At 31.4% G+C, this 19,233-nt stretch overlaps 1 protein-coding gene across 1 annotated transcript; it reads right to left on the reverse strand.

Moving 5' to 3' along the window:
• Window positions 1-14,440: 14,440 nt before the first annotated feature.
• Window positions 14,441-18,783, reverse strand: LOC140061310 (uncharacterized). The gene is made up of 2 exons (XM_072107820.1): window positions 18,773-18,783; window positions 14,441-17,345 (listed from the first exon to the last, which is right to left on the reverse strand). Exons 1-2 carry the CDS (start codon window positions 18,781-18,783, stop codon window positions 16,523-16,525), a joined length of 834 nt encoding a protein of 277 aa, XP_071963921.1. The 3' UTR covers window positions 14,441-16,522.
• Window positions 18,784-19,233: the final 450 nt, after the last annotated feature.

Consider the following 19,233-nt stretch of genomic DNA (forward strand, 5'->3'; position numbering starts at 1 on the left):
CGGAAATTCTATTTTGACGTCAGGCTTATAAGAAAATAAAAATGTTTCGAAAAACTATATAATATTGACGTAATATTGACGTAAAAGCTAATTTTCAATCAAATCTTCCAGAATTAACAAGAAATTGTTGTACATAATAAAACAATAAAGCATTTTCACAATTCTAAAGAAGATCGGAATAAAAAATAAACATTTTAAAATTATACGTTAAAGAAAAATCCTTGGCTAAGATATCCCAAATAATTAAGTTAGCGCTTACAAGTAGAATATCTCTTGTGATTTATAATTAGGGCAGTAACATAAGAAATGAAGCGGACTCTCAACATTTAAGCCACAAGTACAATTTGGATTGTTCCGAAGTCCATTATTTTGTCAAAAGTATTGTTTTTTTTTCATTTGTTGTACAGCATTTTCCAAAATAGTACTGTAAATAAACAGCTCTTGTATTCTTTTATCGTATGTACCGCCATCTAGAAAATAGCAAAACTAACTATGTTACTAATAAATGCAACTAATCTAGACTTCCATATATGGAAATGATTTCCTTATCAATTTTTAATCACTTAAACGTGTCTTTACATGATTTTATGTAAAGTTATATGCCATTACCTTATAAATAACATAATTTCGAAACATTTTTATTTTCATTTTTATGAGCCATTTTTTTGTTAAGTTGATGGTCAATTTTAGCTCTATCGCAAATCCATAATTTCGTTTAATAGTTTAATTTAAAATCTATTGATTTCAATTACTATAATTTTTAACTCCCAGAGTCTTTTAAAAAATCCAATTTAAAAATTTACATGGTAATATACATAGATGCACCTAGAATAATAATGACTTATTACTCCGGCGGCCGGACATTTGCCTCGTACCGGCTAGGAACGCTTTAGCCGAATAGTCGACATATATGATATTTGTGCTGTTATTTTAAATTCTGTATCTGTTACATAATCTACAGCGCGTGTAAGATAAATTTCGTAAAATAAAAAATGAATAAATAAAAATACAAACAGTTTTTTTTAATTCTTTATCTTCTACGCAATCTTGACTACAACGGCCCTATTGCAAATACTTGTGCTTCACAGAAAGGTGCCAGCAATATTACCCTAGCCTTAGAAAATTAAATAAGTACATTTTATCTCAGGGACTTCAAACCTTGATATGAGCAATAAAAGGTTAGTTAACAGATGTAATGATATAATAATTGTTCAAGTCGAAAGACAATGACTTATAAAATAATACTACTGGTATGCAGAAGGATAGCGTATTTTAATTATTATAGACCTAGCTACGTAAAGCACGTAATTTCGTAGTAACGCGCAGTGCAATGTACCCTAAAATCCAAACAAAAGAATATAGGCACAAGGGTAATCATTATATTTATCTTAAAAGAAGGTTTTATTCCACTATTTTTATCCTAAAGCTCCGTCTACACTATCAAACTAGTTTGATTAAAAATGTGCGTGTCCAAATATGGTAGTGATATGCTCAAATATGGTAGTGATATGCTCAAATATGGTAGTGATATGCTCAAATAAGGTAGTGATATGACATCTTTATATTGCGGAATATAATGTTGAAGCATGTAGAAAATAATAATGTATACTGTCGATACGGACACATCCAAAAGTCTTTTCGTTGGCTAGCCTTGTATATTAATTTAGAGGTTTTAGTTGTTATTGTGATAATTCACTGGTAAGCCTACTGTTCGGTCTTTTAATCAATCATATTTTTACCACTCAGACACTCTTTTGTCGATTTTGACCAACAATAATTATCCATCAAAATAGGCCATTCGGTTTTGTCTTTTTAAAAGGTTATTTAGACATATGACCGTATTCTGTACAATTGTATCATATTCCGATTGTCTTTGTTTAGGCCTACATCTATTAGTGTTTTAATGGTAAGGCGTCATGCCTACCAAGCAGACGATCCGGGGTTCAATTCTTCGCAATTTCGACAACTCTCCTTTCTCTTTTCTCATTTCCAATGTATTCTATCTGTAAGTTTTCTGTTTCTGTTTAGGAAACATAAATTGAATTCGTTATACAAAAATTAACAACACTGAGCACATGATACCTATTGTTGAATACAATTGTACAATAATATTGTTGTTATCAAATTATTCGTCTTTCGTTGAAAAAGATACATTTTTATGTTGCGGGTATAGTGAATGGACAACGATCCGCCGGGCTGGAGATTTCACAACCTTGACCCGAAAGCCGCAAACTTGAAAACCAGCTCGCCTTATTTCCTTGCTATTCTGATGGTCAACTAATTACTGTGAATTAATTAACAACTGATTGTGAGATATAAGGATTCATCGTTAGGCCAAGGCTGTTGCACAATAGTAAATCCAGAAGGAGTATTATTAAACGTAAATAACAGTCAGTCCCGTGTTTATTGAATATGATGCTTTACAGATAATCATGCTAAGCTTAGCTAGCAAGTGTTTTGAACAATAATAATAATAATAATAATAATGTAAACGAATTGTTATAATTATTCTATTATTAGTTTATGATTTATTTATTTCTCAGTTTAATGTTTAGATTAGATTTCTGTATTTTATTCAATATTTTTTTATACAGCTCACTATGTCGGTCGGTCGGTTCGTCGGTAAACACTAACTTGAGCACGCCACTGCAGCCATAATGGCCTTGTTTTTCACTATGGCTATGCATTTAATATTATTATAAATTCACAGTAATAAAAAATAACTTTAACCTAACGTATGATAGATAGAAAATTAATGTTTCCTAATACATTATTATAAATAAATGTTTACGTACGGTACTATAACAAAGAACAGAACATGAATACAATGGAACCCTCTAATTTGACAGACCCCTATGAAAGAGGACATCCTATTAAAGGGACACTTTCCTCTGAAATGAATGTGGGGAGTATGTTTTAACACCACCGACACCAAAGTTGTCCCTTTAATAGAGGTTCTGCTGTAGTGTACATATAACTTGATCACTTCAACTTAAATTGACATTACAAAACTAGCATAGGCCTATACAAGTTGTACATAGGCCTAATATAATTGAATTGTAAAACATAGAAAATATTTTACAATCAGCTATCTTTGTCGGAACGATTGAAACTAAAATATTGTAAAAACTTTGTTTGAAAAAAAAAATTGATTGTGCTTCACTTTTCGTAATTTTTAGGTTAGCCTGCAGTACCAAAAGTTAGAATTGTTCTCTTGCCTTTTCAATTGTTGTCAATATTTTTGTATCTCATTTGTTTAAGAACAAAAATACAAAATAAGACCACACTAAGATATAATATTTGAATGATGCGGAAACTGGACATAAAATACGAATACCAGCTGAACTTGGAGAAATGATTCCGAGTTCTTAAAAAAATAAATATTGATAAAAAAATGAAAAAGTTAAATTAAAAGTTCTCAATCTTTATTTTCCCATCATAATCACAAAGGTACTCTTGTCTTGTAATCAAACTTTTTAAAATTAGAATAAAATACTAATAAAAAAAAAAAAAAAAAAAAATGTCATCATATAGAAAGAAAACCAAATGATATAAACAAAATAACAAATTATATATTTAAAAAAATAGTTGCAGAATTTGAATATTAATCTTTCTGCCTGGTGATTAATCTTTTTAATATTTGAGTAATAATTTAAAAAAAAAGAAATGTCGTTGGAACTATAGAAAAGAAAACTATAAAATACAAACAAACATTATTTATTTAAACTAAATAGTTGAAGAATCTGAAAATTAATCGTGCTGTACGTCAATTAAAAATGGAATAAATACTTAAAGTGTTAATCAAAGTTGTTGTAATCGATCATAAAGTGAGTTAATGTTACAAGTGTCACAGAAGATTATGAGTGGCGACTATTTTGGGCGACCTAATGACACGACCGCCGGGTAATCATTATGATGAGCGTATGGTAAACGCGATATTACGAATAATTAACCGTTTCGCGTTCGCATTCTTATAAACGTTTGCTATTGTTACAGTTTTTCTTTTGTCGTTACGAATTTTCATCGGAGAAAATTAGGCAAAGGATAATTTGTTTGTAAGCTGCTTTATAATATTAACAGTTAACTATTAACTTGTATACCAATTTTAATGACGATAAAGAATAAGCAAATATGTATCATTTTAAATAATTGTTTGTGACATGCGCAGTAGCAATGATAACGGTTTAATACCGTTATGACAAATATATTGTTTTAATTTACGAATTGAAAAAAAAAATTTCAGGCTTTTTTTAAAAATTTTAATTTATTATAAAAGAGACTTTATTTAGCCCTTCCAACAAAATTGTTTTATTTTCAGGAGGGGAAATAATTGTATACCAATTATATTCATAATAGTAAAATTATTATTATAATTATTGTGAAGTTGATTTTTATTTATAAGAAAAGATTAGTGTTACCTGAAAGCTTCAAGAGTTTCTTTGGTTTTTATTTTATCGTTTTGATTTAGCTTTTTATTTTTTTATTTCTATCTCCATTGAGATCCAGCCAATAATACCCACACCATTGTAATTTTGTTTTGCCCTTTGATTCATTTATAATACTGTTTTAAAAAAAAATATTATTTGAATAGCATCGTCAGCGTAATTGATTATTGTTAACCTTCCATTGAGAAGACATTTACTGTACTTAAAGTGGACATTTTCAAAATCAAACGTATCTCAAATAGTTATAAATGGCTATTTTAATGGATCTGTACACTTTGTTATACGTCTAATTGGGAACCATTTCATATCAAGTAATGTCCTTGGAAACCCAAGGCTACAAGTGCTCCCTATCTTACCCCATCTTAGGCCACTTAATCAAACTATGCCCAAAATTATGTGATTTTAAAAGTCAATTATACAGTACTACCAAAAGTCCTCGTGACATTTAAGTAAAAAAATATCTAATTTTAGAGATCTTGTTATACTTTGATTACATTCATCTGCTGCCCATATACCCTGCGGTAAATATGTTCTTTCATGTCGTAGAAAGAGGCGCACATGAGACAATTTTCTATCAGCATTTGCACGCGCGTGCTAAATGTTGTGTCCCGTATACATGAACCTGATTGGCTTACAGTACAGTACTGCCCCTTTCATGTTTTTATATTTTTCTTTATATGAATAAATCAGTTGATTCAATTTGATCAATTACATAAAATGGATTGATCAAATTCGATCAGTATAAATCAATTGATCAAATTTAATCAATATAAAATCGATTGATCCAATTTGATCAATAAACATAAATCGTTTAATCAAATTCAATCAATATGAAATCGATTAATACAATTTCATCAACATACATCGATTGATTACATTTGATCAATATAAATCGATTTATCTAATTTGATCAATAAACATAAAATCGATTAATCAAAATGTTATCAATATATATCATCGATTGATCAAATTTGATAATTTGTTTAATTCGTCGTCATTCGGCTGTCCTATTCGTTCGAGTGTTCGTATTCATTCGTTCTTTTCGCCTGTTGCTACCTTTAGCAGTGGAATATTCAATATGATATACTATTACCATACCTACAACGAATTAAGAATCTAAATGAAGTATGTACTCATTTTAATAGAGTATCGGTATAGAGAATTGAGTCATTTATGGGTCAAAAAATACGGTTAGTAGGCCTACCAATGATGAGAGTTGTCTGACGCACCACCATCAACCATCATTAACAAACTCGTTTGGTCGCTTGAATTTTATTTTTACAATTTTTTGTTCTAAATATAGATCGGATTGCCTACGCGGACGGACGGATATATCTGAATTAAATTTGACATTTGATACGTAAGATTCCTAGAATTGTATAATATACTTAATCCTAAAAAAAAAATGTGCGGTATTGTTTTTTACAACTGTATATATAACCGCGTTAAATTACACTGGCCATTAAGAATTAACTAACTCAAGTGTATGTGGTAACATAATGATGAAATTGGTTGGTCAATATTGACGCAGTGATTATGATTATGTCGTTAAAAGGTCATGGTGTGTATGGTCACTATTAAGGGTCAAGTTTCGGACTGGTGTTTCTCCAGCCGATTACAGTAATGAAAATTTAAACTGTCGTAATGACGATTTATACTGTTGAAATGGCGATTATATAATGACGGTATACCGGTTATATGATTGGGAGTTATGGATTTTCTTTCAAGAAATGCTAGATGGGCGAGGTCAACTAATTTTCTATGTTTTCCCTAATATATGGGTCTTTTGAAGGTGGTCACCCCCGGTACGCTGTAGTTGATGTAGGCCTGATATTAAAAGCAAACAATAACATGACAACAATAACGATATGTGCATAAAATATGATTTTCGAAAAATTGTTTATAATGTATTACTTTTTTTATGAAATTACACAAAAATAAAATAAAATTGATCAGGATTAATAGATTAAACCAATTATGTACAGACCGACAGTCTATCATACTTCTATGTGCTGTCTGATTTTTAGTGTTTTCGGTGCCACACTTAAGCACAAACTTGGAAAAAAACACACCATTGTCATTTTTAATGAGTTATTTATTAAGAATCTCTTTGTACGTTTATGTAAAATAATAATCCAAATTATGCCGGCTCCATGACAGTGTTAAATGGTCAGTTTAAAACCTTGACCGGAAATGGTGTCACGCGTATAACCTCATAAGGTCAAGAGGACAAATGGATTAACAAGTTTGAACAATGACTTGTCGTACACAACCACTGTCAACCAATTACCAAACACAATTAATACAAATGTAAAGTTACACTTTTTAATAGCTCACTATTTTATTTTCGTGATGGCTTTTGTATGCTTTTGTCTTAATACATTTTCTTGACCTCTGGTCAATTTTGATTTCTGACCATAATAAAGAGAATTATCGATCCGATTATATCCAAATACACGTTTCTGCCTAATCCGTTTAATCCTAGATAATCCTGATTTCTTTCAAGATGTACTACAATCATTTTACCGATGATGAAGACCATTTAGTGAAATACAATAATTACGAATATTGCGTTGTGCATGAATTGCCTAAATTGACCTTTCAACTCTGTTTTTTTTTATTATTGATAAATGCTCCGATATCATAAAGACGTAGTTTGATCAGGAAGTTGTACAACTCCCTGGTTTGGTCTATATATATTATTTAGTACAATACGTAATTTCGTTCCCAATCTCAGCATTTTCGACTTCTTGTGTGTCAGCCCTGATGGGAAATATTCCTAATGTTTGAAAAACATCCATTTCTAATATGACCTTAAATGGTAACACCTTATACAGCAATAAATGATTAAAGGACGATCATCACTGGTAGTAGGCCTAAACCCAAGTTTCCCTCTTGTCGGTTTTATAAGTTTAAAACATAAAGATGTATTGTCCCCTAAAAACAAGTTTTTGGTCAAAGTAAATACTGTGACATTAAAATGGCATATTCATAAACAATTATCTATAACGTTTCATTTTTTTTCTAGTATAAAATGTGTTTTTAGAAAATATGATAAAGTAATTAGACTGACCTATTTATTTTGTCTTATAAAAAGAAATGCCATCTTTTAAAAATCTACCTTATTTATGATCCTAATTAAATTAGACATTATTAGACAAGGGGCTGATCGTTCAGATGGTCAGTGGACGGCCCACTATTTCCTCAGGTCAATGACATCGGTCATCTAAATTAGGCCGGTAATCGCCGGTGATGACTTTATTTTAATGCGGTTTCATCGCGGGTACAAAAATACATGACGGGTGGGATTTACTCTCTGTCATTAGTCCGTCAAATGGGCTACAAGGCTGACTGTTGACTTTTCGACCAAACCTTGATTATTGTGTTCAGAAAATAACACAGTCATTTAGTTTAGATAGTTTGAAGATCTGAAATAATACAAAAGTTTTGTATAGGCCTATAGCCTAAAATAGTAATGTTTCAATGTGTCACAGAAGAACGCTATGTAATAAATTTAGAAATTTCTTTTTAACAAACCGTTTAATTTAAATCATTACATTTACTGTATGTAGGCCTAATACTCATTTCAATTTGCCCATCAAAACTCAGCAGTTATACACACACCGGGCTTTAGGAACCGGTGTTTTTTATGTGTAAGCCTAAAGCATGGCTCCCTTCTCGACGTAAGATAATGAATCCGTTTTGTTACGACTACGTTTGAGTTGTCGCAAGGAAGTGTAGGCCTACAGCGAACCGAATGTTTGTGAAATCGATGCACCGCAAGAAGCATATTGTATCAAGAGTTTTGCTAGGAGATGTAAGAAGAAGTCCTAAAAGTGCTTAAATTATGCCATCTTGCCATACAAAGCTTATTCATAGAACTAGGCCTACATGAAAGACAAAAGAGTACCATATGCGGGAAGTAGGGTACATAGTAACATTTTATTACTCGTTATTACTTGTTACTGTTTAGTAGGAACATATTTTATCGATATTTTTTATGTTATAATTTAAAATGATTTCCGTAATAAAACATTTGACTTTTTTTGTGGATGTGGACGCAGCGCTTAGTGTAAACTTGAATTAGTTCTGTTTTTAAGTTGCTTTATTGAAAATCATTTTAACTTTAATATTATACATTTCGGAAACACGCCAAACTTTTTGCAAATTTAACTTTAATTTATTAAGCATTTATTAGTACAGTATGTGTCACAAAGTATTTTCTTGAAAGATTTCGATCTCATCTGAGGATACAGTGGCCGCCAGAACTGAAATTAGTTATTTCTTTTAAGCAATTTAATTCTAATTTAATAACTATTTTTTGACAGAAATCGATGAAAACATACCTCATATTAAAGATACATGGCCGCATTGAAAATAATGTTTACATTTTTATTGGTGATAATATTACATAATATAAAAAGGTTGGATCGAAAATATAAATAGGCCTATATTTACATGAAAAACCAAGAAAAGAATCGTCATCAAGCCCCTAAACAATACATCTTAAACAAGAAAAATGTGAAAACCACACAAAGTTGTATGTTTGATGAACTATCGAATACCTACCTCACAGTTTAAAAATAAACTGGCAGAAAAACAACAAATTATTCAATACAATAATAAGGAGGAAAAATAAGAAAGCTATGATAGGTGACCACTTGACTAAAGGCTATTTGGTCAGCATTTGTAACCACGATACAAAGAAAGCCATCTGGACAATCAACCCAGGAGATATCGCCTTTGGACAATTCCATGCATAATAAATTCTAGTAATTAATAGCATTAAAATATTATTTTAATTTACCACGCTTTTTTGTTGTTGTGTATCGTTGTCGGTCGTGACCAGGGTTAATTAGATATCAAGCATTTTAAACATTGAAATTATGTAAGCGTTTTGCGATGTAAGGATAATTTAGCAACGAATTCATTACCACATAGCTTATAGTTGTGCACTTAAACGCGTTATTTCTTACGTATGAGAAGGAAAACAAATTATTTAAAATAAATAATATCATTGGTCTGAATATAATATACACGGAGCAAGGTTGTAAAATATAAATATTGTTCCAAATGGTTAGCAGAACATAGATTATAAAGAAATGTTATACATTATAACGTTGTGTTATTATTTCCAATTGGCCAACGGAATGTAGTTGTACAATATGAAAAAAAAACTCCTTCTTGTTTTGTAAAATCTAAAATAAAATAATAGCCTAAGACAACCGTACTTCAAGAAATAAAGCTATACACTTATGGAGTATCATTCAATTTTCGGCATTCGTTAAAAATTAATATTTTACCGACTAAAATAGAATGTTAGCCTATTCTATTACCGCACCTAAATATAACAACGATATCCTCCTCCTACGTTATTTGATGGTCAGTTATAAGTCACAACATTTTCAGACATTTTTTAGATGAAAATAGTTTACAGTTTAAAAATGGACATAAATTCAGATAGGTCCATGGTTATAATGAATACGTTTGAAACATAATTACATGAGGTGACTGAATTACAATTAAACAATGGTATTTAGATGGTATAAGATTAGGAAGAAATATCCTATACCAGCAATATATTTTTGCCCTAAAGCTTATAAGTCTATGTACAATAACTATTACTAATGTTTATTGTATTATTAATCATAAAATATGCGGTCATTGTTTTGGCTGTTTCTACCAAATTCCGTAATTTTTAGCCAATTCTCGGTATACAGTATACGGTACTCTACCTAAATTTTCCCAGTATCAGACGCAAGTTCTGTGATACAGCATAACATGTAAAATGTGTATGTATCATAGACCATAACCCAACCATTAAACCAATCCTTCCATGATACAGGCATCACATGTGATACGAATGAGATGCTGTATTACGGAATTTGCAAATTCCGTAATACAGCATTGGATTGGACAAATTGCCATAATGTGAATTTACAGCACTGAGAATCAGCTGTAAATTCTGAAAACGTTTTTTTAGACAATTGTTTATCACATACTGTTTAGCATGTAAATGTTGTTTTCATAAATTAATAATAATGATTTAAAAATAGATATCTGAATGATTTAATTTCCAACAGGGAATCTGAATAATATATATTACAATATATTTTTACTCTCACTTGTATAGGCTATCTATAAAATAATATTAATATGTGTAAAAGCATTATATGATGGTGTTATGACCCTTTAAATTACACAATTATACGAAAATACTCGGTTCAAATCGGACATCGATGAATTTTAACTAACAAAACGTTCGATTTGATAATTAAACTCTCCCGCGTGTCTTTTCATGTTTCTCCGTTGGAATTGTATTTTTAAATTTATGAACCTTCTATTTCAGTATTAAGCGAAGATTGTATTTAAAAGGAAATTATTTAGATAGCTTTAATTGAATAATCTATGTATTTGTTTGTTTAACAAAACAGGTGAACGAATTTTCAGATTTTTATGCGGATTAATTTGATATGTGACACCCAGGAAAGATTAACTACTCGTAGATGCCTCGTGTCAAAGATAGCAGATAATAATGGTACGGATTTTGTACGCGCGCGTCCAAGTATTGATAACAATGGTATAGTTGTACGCGCGCGTCCTAATGTTGATAATAATGATATGGATTTTGTACGCACGCGTCAAAGTGGTGATAATATAATATGGATTTTGTACGCGCGCGTCAAAGTGCTGACAATAGTATGGATTTGTACGCGCGCGTCCGAGTGCTGATATGGTTACACGCGTGCGTTCTAATAACGGTATGGAATTTAGTGTTGTCAAATTTCTTTAGGATGATGTTTCATGTTCCATCCTGTTATAAATTAAGCTGTTTAAAAAAACAAAACAAAAGTAGGTAAACTTTCAAAATATTTTAAAGAACAAAAAGAAGTAATGGACACATGGACATTCTTGGAATGAAAATTCAACAATGGACTATATAAATTAATATTACCAGCGTTACAACAATTAAATATGTGTAAGTTATTCAACAAGTCGTGTTATATTAGCTACCCAGCTTAAATAGGAAATCTGTACTTGACCGAGATAGCTATAATACAATGATAGTAAGTATTAAAATCCTTTAATAATACTGGTATCGTGTTATAACAATCATATCTGAATTGATACATATTACAATATTTTTTGTTGTAATTTACCATTTTCATATTTTTCATATTGTGTGGACATTGTCTTAGAACGCATTTAAGATTTCCAAAATGCGTGGAAATTGTTTCAAAGGCGTTGATCTGTTTGTGAGATAATACATTTACAGTAATCTCACGGGGAACGCGTTACAATCACATAAGCACGGGATGCAAATATGTTTATTAGTATATTACTGGTTATATAGTATCAGATGTTACACAAATTAACTTAGAACCCATCCTTTGGGACACCCAAATCACAAGCGATGGATTATCCAAACTGTCGCTTGTCATTGGTCAACTCGCTTGCGTTTCGCTTACCTTGCGTTGCGTCCTACTGGAAACCGAGCTTAAAGAACACTTTCATATGAAACGAACCAGGAGCCTATATATTATGTATATAGCCTATACACTACGACCAACCCTCAGTAAGGGGGACACCTTCGGTACCAAAGAAGTGTCCCTTTAATGGGATTATTTCCTGGATACCCCATGTAAAATATAAAATAACACCCTCTAAATGTATGTATACCTAGAACTTATAACGTCTAAAGCACTATTAGCGATGGATTACCCTCTCAAACACACACTGTAGTTAATATAATGTTATTGTTTTTAGCAACACCTAGATATTTAATTTCATTTAAAGATTTCGTAAAATAGAGTTTTTAGAGTTAAATCTATACGCATTTATGATGACCTATTTTTGTCAGATTAATATAGGCGCCGCGTATTAATATAAAGATTAGAGAGGTTTTCTACGTTTTTGTTATGAAGATCGAGTCCTTGGCACCAGATAGCCACTCGGACAATAAATTAAATTCACTGTCCGGCAATAAATACGATTAAAATTGGATCAATAATCTTTGCTTTTACGGTTATTATTGCGTTTTAGATACAACACTTAATCCTGTTCCATTATACAATTTACATAACATTGCATATACGCAGTGGATTACCCTTTGTTGTTTATATTATGGCATTGCCATCGTCAATTGTATCCAAGTACAAATCCTTATCTATTGTGATGATGTATTACAAATATTTAAAATACTAGGCGTGTGTTGGTCAGGGTAATACAGTGCATGGAGCCAATTTCTAGTAAAAGGGCTCCAATACCGGTTATGTAGTTGTTCAGGTTCCCCTCACACATTGTCTATGAATAGAATTGTGGCTTGGTGGTTATGATGCTCGGCTACCACTCCAAGGGTCACATGTCCCCTCCAAAAGACTTGTAATAAGACTTTGTTTATCTTATGTTTGTCTTGTGAACCCCTCTGGGTCCCTAATGATCAGCAATTGCTGGATGGATCACTCTAATTAAATATGGTAAACAAAAAACAACCCTCTGATTGGGAGACTAATCAGAAAAGTGACCCTGTAATTTCTAGAGTTTTTTTACATTGTCCATTAAATTAAAAAAAAAAACTTTCCCTCCCTTGATCCGATTTCTCGATGTTCCACTTCCAAATTTTAAGTATTTGTTTAATAAACTTAATTTTATGAGTTCTCGGGCTCAAGAAATCGCCAAAATCTTGGGTTTGTGATACGTCTACACAATCAACATATGTAATTACGTAATAACAATAATAATATATGCATAAGAATAATTACACCCACGGTATATTCAATTAACCGTACTTATTTGATTGATGATAAAATGCATTTTAGTAGTTTAGTATGACACATATTTTGAATCGAATTTGTAGTTAAATAAAATAATCAATTTTGAAATAGATTTAATCAGTTTGTTAAGGTTATTATACTGTGTATTTGTCCCTGTAACTGTTTACACACAGTTATAACATTTTCTATTACATTTCTATGAAAAATTAAAAATAATTCTATTATATTTTGTGTCCGATGTTACGCGAAGTTACATCTTCGTTCTCAAGAAATCATATGATACCATTGGTTCATGTATGTGAAAAGTATATTCTGTTTAAAAGTGGAATACGTACAGTACAGTAATATTAATACCGTATAGAGTAATGTATTCAACAAGTTGTTAGTAAGCTCTGTCTACACTTATCAAAGTTTATGTGACAAGAAAATGTGATGTGCCCATACATGGACATGCTGATGTCATACCACTACCGTATTTAGGCTACCATAATTGGGGACATTACACTTTTTTGTCAAACTAATTCGATAGTAGCCAGAGCGTTAGATATGTTTCTAAACGCTAAAAGTGGTGCCGTGTCTAGAAAAAAAGAAAAGTACCGTGTTTAAGGGCCGGATATTGGCTGTAAGAAGTATGTTAATCTACTTGTAAACGTAAATGACCAAAGTTAATCTTGTAATCGCTAATTGTATTTTATAACTTTTATAATACACTTTTAGAATGTATTATTTCTTAGACAAGCGGACACAATGCAAACACTTTTGTGGAAATAACCGTCTCGGACACCTATCGTATACTGCCTTACGTCTTCCGCGATACGACGTAGATTTGATAACATTAGTCGAAATAAATGATATTGTTTCATATATAACATCTCTAGCCAGTTGAGAATATTTGTCTCTCAGAACGACAAAATGAAGGGGTTTCGGTCACAATCTTGCAGGGGTAGATACTTTTATTCTTCGCTATAGTTTCGGTAGTTTAGGCCTAGACGACAGCCGATGACACATCAAACGTACGGTCGTATAGTCGTCACAAATCGAATATACTTCTTTACTAATATAATTAATGTTCTAAGCCTAGTGACATTCCATCATTCAACGTTGAAGAAAAAATGACAACTAATAAGAAAATAACAACAGTATACTCTTTATCGTTCGTTTTTATTTCATTTAAGAAATTAAAATATTCTTATTAACAAACTCATTTGACACAGTACCTTGATTTAAAAGCGGAACGGAAACAAATTAAAAACTGTGAAAATCTAGATATATTGCATTGTATAAATCTTTAAAAAAAAGTCTTAGTTTATAAATACAAAAGAAACAAAACAAGTAGTACCGTATAGATTTCTCTAAACTTTAAAATTACGTTAGTTCACATATTTCAGGCGAGTGACAGACACCACAAATAGACACATAATGTATAACGCGTTCAATAGTTGATAACAATGGCACAGATTTTGCACGCGCGCGTCAACTTCTTGTAAAGAAAGCGTCGTAAGATAGACTCGCGCGCGAAGAATTTGTCTTTTGATGTCGCCGCTCGAAGGATATTGGACTTTAATACTTTAGAACCATATTAACATAACCTAGTAGTTTTGGTTATACTTTAAATAGATAATAATAAATATTGTAAACAGTAACCCTGTCTGAACTTCTACTATTCAAACTTTTAATACAAGTTAAAAGATATGTTCCTGCAATGGCATTCTAACGCACCATTTAAATAAAAAATACATGTATTACGTAAGGTTTGAAACCTTCATTTTAAATACAGTAATTGAAAACGAACCATTGTGATCATACTCAAGTTAAAGGTATTGACAGGAAAAGATACTTGATTTTGATGTTTTGATTCTTTAAACTTTGAAATTATAGATCGGTACATAATAACACGTGATGTTATGACGTAATCATACCCAAGAAATTAAAAATGTTACGTAATACGGTAATGGACTATACTACTTTTTCTATTTACCACAAGGCCTATTCTAATTTAAATAAAATTAATCGAATTACGAATGTTTTACATTCTTCATTACTATACTTATTTCAGTGTTTATAGACATTTCCAAATTGGCAACAATTAATGGCATTGCAAAATTATTGAATTAAATATTAAAAAAAAAAATTATTACCTTCGATTTGGCAAAACAATATAAAACTATACAAACAGTATTATAAATAAAAACATAATGCATTGAAACGATTATCTTGTATATATTATTAATGCGAGTATCCCCCTGGAGGTATTTTGCAGCACTGCAGCAGATGTGAGGGGCCCGAGACGATCCCCCACTAATACCCCCGTTTCCATTTTGGTACATTTCAGTGAGTTACAGTTGGGAATGCATTTTATAATCTAATATTTGCAGCAAAACACTTTTAAGTTAATATATTGTCATTCTTAAATATTACACAAAGTGTAAATGATATAAATAAATATAAACTTGTATAGAAATTGTTTGTGTACTGTATCTCCACATATGGCATACAGTGTTACATGTGACTCGTGTAGTGTGTTAATGTTAGGTAAGCTTATAGCCTATCATACAGGAGTCACATGTGACACATATGTGACACTGTACTACAGCATTCGCCTGATATATTTGGATATACAGTACACATAATCGGCTATCCAATCGTTAAATACCGCTAACGAGCTTTCACGTACAGAAACAGCTATTTTAAGAACAATTACAAATCCCAGATTATTATAGGAAGGCCCGATATCTTATAATTAATATACTCTTCAGAAAAGTCGTGTTAAAGTATACATAAAGTTGTTCGTATAGCAGCATTGTACAGTACATAACAATTAATATTCAATTTAAAAAGGCCTAATTTGATTTATCCTAAAGTGGGATGATCTAACCATGGAAGAATGAAATTAAAATACACTTAAAATGTCATTCTTCCTTAATTAAAACACAATAGCATTCAGTATCGGTTGATTAGAACCACTGACCTATTAATTATAGGTCCATTTTTATAACCAACTAATAATAATAATAATAATATACGAGATGACCATTTCTTAATGATTAGTTTAGGCCTAGATAGGCCCTGCAACAGTGTGTAAGGTATATTTACAAGTGGACGAAACATATAAACATAGTTTTTAAAGTTATCCCTGAGGTTAATTTATAATGCACGGGAGAATAAAAGCAACGTTACCCTGTGATGGATTTTAAATTCTTGCCGAGAAAAAACTCTTTTCATCAAAAACACATCATCCATAAGCGCCCTCTCCAGTTGTCAGTTAACAAACAAAACAAATTAAAATAGTTTTTGTTCGAGTTTTTAATAATGATTATAGACTGAATGTAGTCTTGCTATTTCAGTTTTTAAACAGCAAACTTCAGTTTTCAATTTCCAATTTTCCTGCTCAAGGCACATGGCGCGAATTGCTATCTCTTCCTCTTTCGCTCGTCTGCTGTCTCTCGATCGTTTGGCAGCGTCGTTGTTTTTCCTCCTTCGCTCCCAGTACAATTCATCTTTCTTCTCATCCGGGATACCTTTAAATTTCTTTGCTGAATTTTGTTTATCTTGTCGGCTTTCCCCTTCATCGTCACTAGCTACGGACGGCGGGTTTCCGTCGCCGGACGTGGATGGTTGCCGAGATCGCTTCCGAGAAACTAATAACGCCGATAGTCGTAAACTATTATATGATAATGGGGCCTCGGAAAGTCCATATGGGTAAACTGTTGGTGGGTAGCTAGATGGATAAGAAGCGGCCGATGGCGGATGAGTCAAAGCGTGATCTAAGTGTGAAAAATTGTACGTAGGCACCGCTGGTGCTGATGACAAATGCGAATATGGATAAATTTTAAAAGGTGTTGTGGACGATACGGCGGAAGTGCCCAATCGTGTAATGTTACTTAGATCTAACGGCTTAGAAGGAATCTGTGTTGGCCGTCTGTGTAGTGGTCCAAAATAAAATCTTGAAACTGCATCTCGTGAATTGCTACCGCCAAAGCTAGCTTCGGATTTTGTCGGGGGTGATCGGTGACCGGACGAGGATGGACTGACGCTGCGCTCGTCACTCGTACGATCTGTATGACAGGTAGTGGTTACCGGTGATAACATTCGTTTAGTTTCCATTGGAGTTTGTTCGTTTTTACACCTAAAATGAAAAAAATAAATTATTAGAGACATTCTCAACTTTACTTAAATTCTTTAAAAAAACCATGATATATACTTATATACTTGATGTTGATGCTTATAAAGCCGTAGCTTGTGTGTCCCTCAACGTGATTCTATATATTATATTTTAGTATAGTATAGTAAAGTATAGTTAATATTTTGTATTTAAAACATGCATTGACAGACTAGACTAAACTAACAAAAACTTGTTTGTTTGTAAACTATCTAGGCTCCACCCAATGGAAAAAGCTTCCTATTAATATAAGAAGAAATCAACATTCTGTTCACTTTAAGAAAATCTTTTACTTAAATATTAGCCTAGCCTCATTTTTATTCTATCATTTATTATGTTATTACTGATGTTTCATATTCTTACGTGTTATTATTATTTTTTGTAACCACGTTACTGAGACAAGTTTACTTCTATATTTGTCCTCATTTTATGCTCTGTATTATTTGTATGGCATTTAGATGAAATAAATGTTTGTTGAATCTTTATAAAACCGAAGTTTGTGAACTAAAAATGTACTTCTGTTCGAAACATTGCTGAAATATTTCGTAACATTAATTTTGAAGAACTAGTAGATGGTTTCGGGCTAATTGTCCACTTTGACCGTATTGGTCATGGCTGTTTAGTATTTCTTATCCAGCTTTTTGTTTTGGCGTTTTTGTTCTATTCTCAATTTTCGAAGATTTCACTTAAAATAAAAGTGCGTGTTGTATGTTTCAACAATTCTTTTCATTTTATTATCAATTTATTATATAAGTATTCTATTTAAAGTTTATCTAATTAAACAACTGATTATACAGTATACATTTATTGCATATAACTTAGATGAGGTAGATTTAAACATGTACAGAACTCTATGTAAACACACTATAGTTTTTTTAATTTACTAAAAGTGCTGTGCGCGTTGTATGTTGCAAGTATTCTCTTCATTTTGTAAAACAATAATGGAACAACAATATAATTATATAGGCCTAAGTATTCTCTTTAACGTTTATCTAATAATACACAACTGATTATATACATCATTGACGGAATATACTTAGATAGATGAGGTATATTTAAACATGTACGGAACTCTATGTAAACACACTATTGTTTTTAATTTACTAAAATTGCTGTGCGTTTTGTATGTTTCAACGATTATTTTCATTTTTGAAAACAATAATGGACAAACAATGTATTATATAAGTATTCTCTTTAACGTTTATCTAATAATAGACAACTGATTATAGTATACATTGACGGAATATACTTATATAGATGAGGTATATTTACACATGTACAGAACTCTATGTAAACACACTATAGCAGGTGAAATATCGTCGTAATTACCGGATTTTAATTATTTTAATAGCGTCTCACTTTATCGGTGAAAACACCGTTGTTTGTGTACAGACCTTGGTGACATAATTAACAGAAATTTACGCAACACCGAATTTAATTGAATAAAAAGGCCTATAATTATTATCATTAATTATGGACAATATGTCATCTTCGTGTATTATTACGAGTTAAAATTTACAATAAAATGGAGTATATTTTATATTGATAATTTATCTCGTCTTCTTTCCATTTTCACAGATTTTGTCATCTTTTGAGTTTAGTAATTTGTTATTTATTTCGACATTATTGTTGTTACCAAGTTGGGAAATTAGGAGTTGTTATGTTTATTTATTATTTAGGCCTATATTAATATTTACGATTATATATAATATTGTTACTTACTACTATATAAACATCACAGACACATACTAAATTCTAAACTTTAATTTAATTAATTAATTTGGAACGATGAGATGAGGAAATCTATGAGAATGAGAAAATCTCCAACCGAGATTCGAACCCGGAAACTTCTGCT

The sequence above is a fragment of the Antedon mediterranea genome, chromosome 10 (assembly GCF_964355755.1).
Source record: "Antedon mediterranea chromosome 10, ecAntMedi1.1, whole genome shotgun sequence".
NCBI lineage: Eukaryota > Metazoa > Echinodermata > Crinoidea > Comatulida > Antedonidae > Antedon > Antedon mediterranea.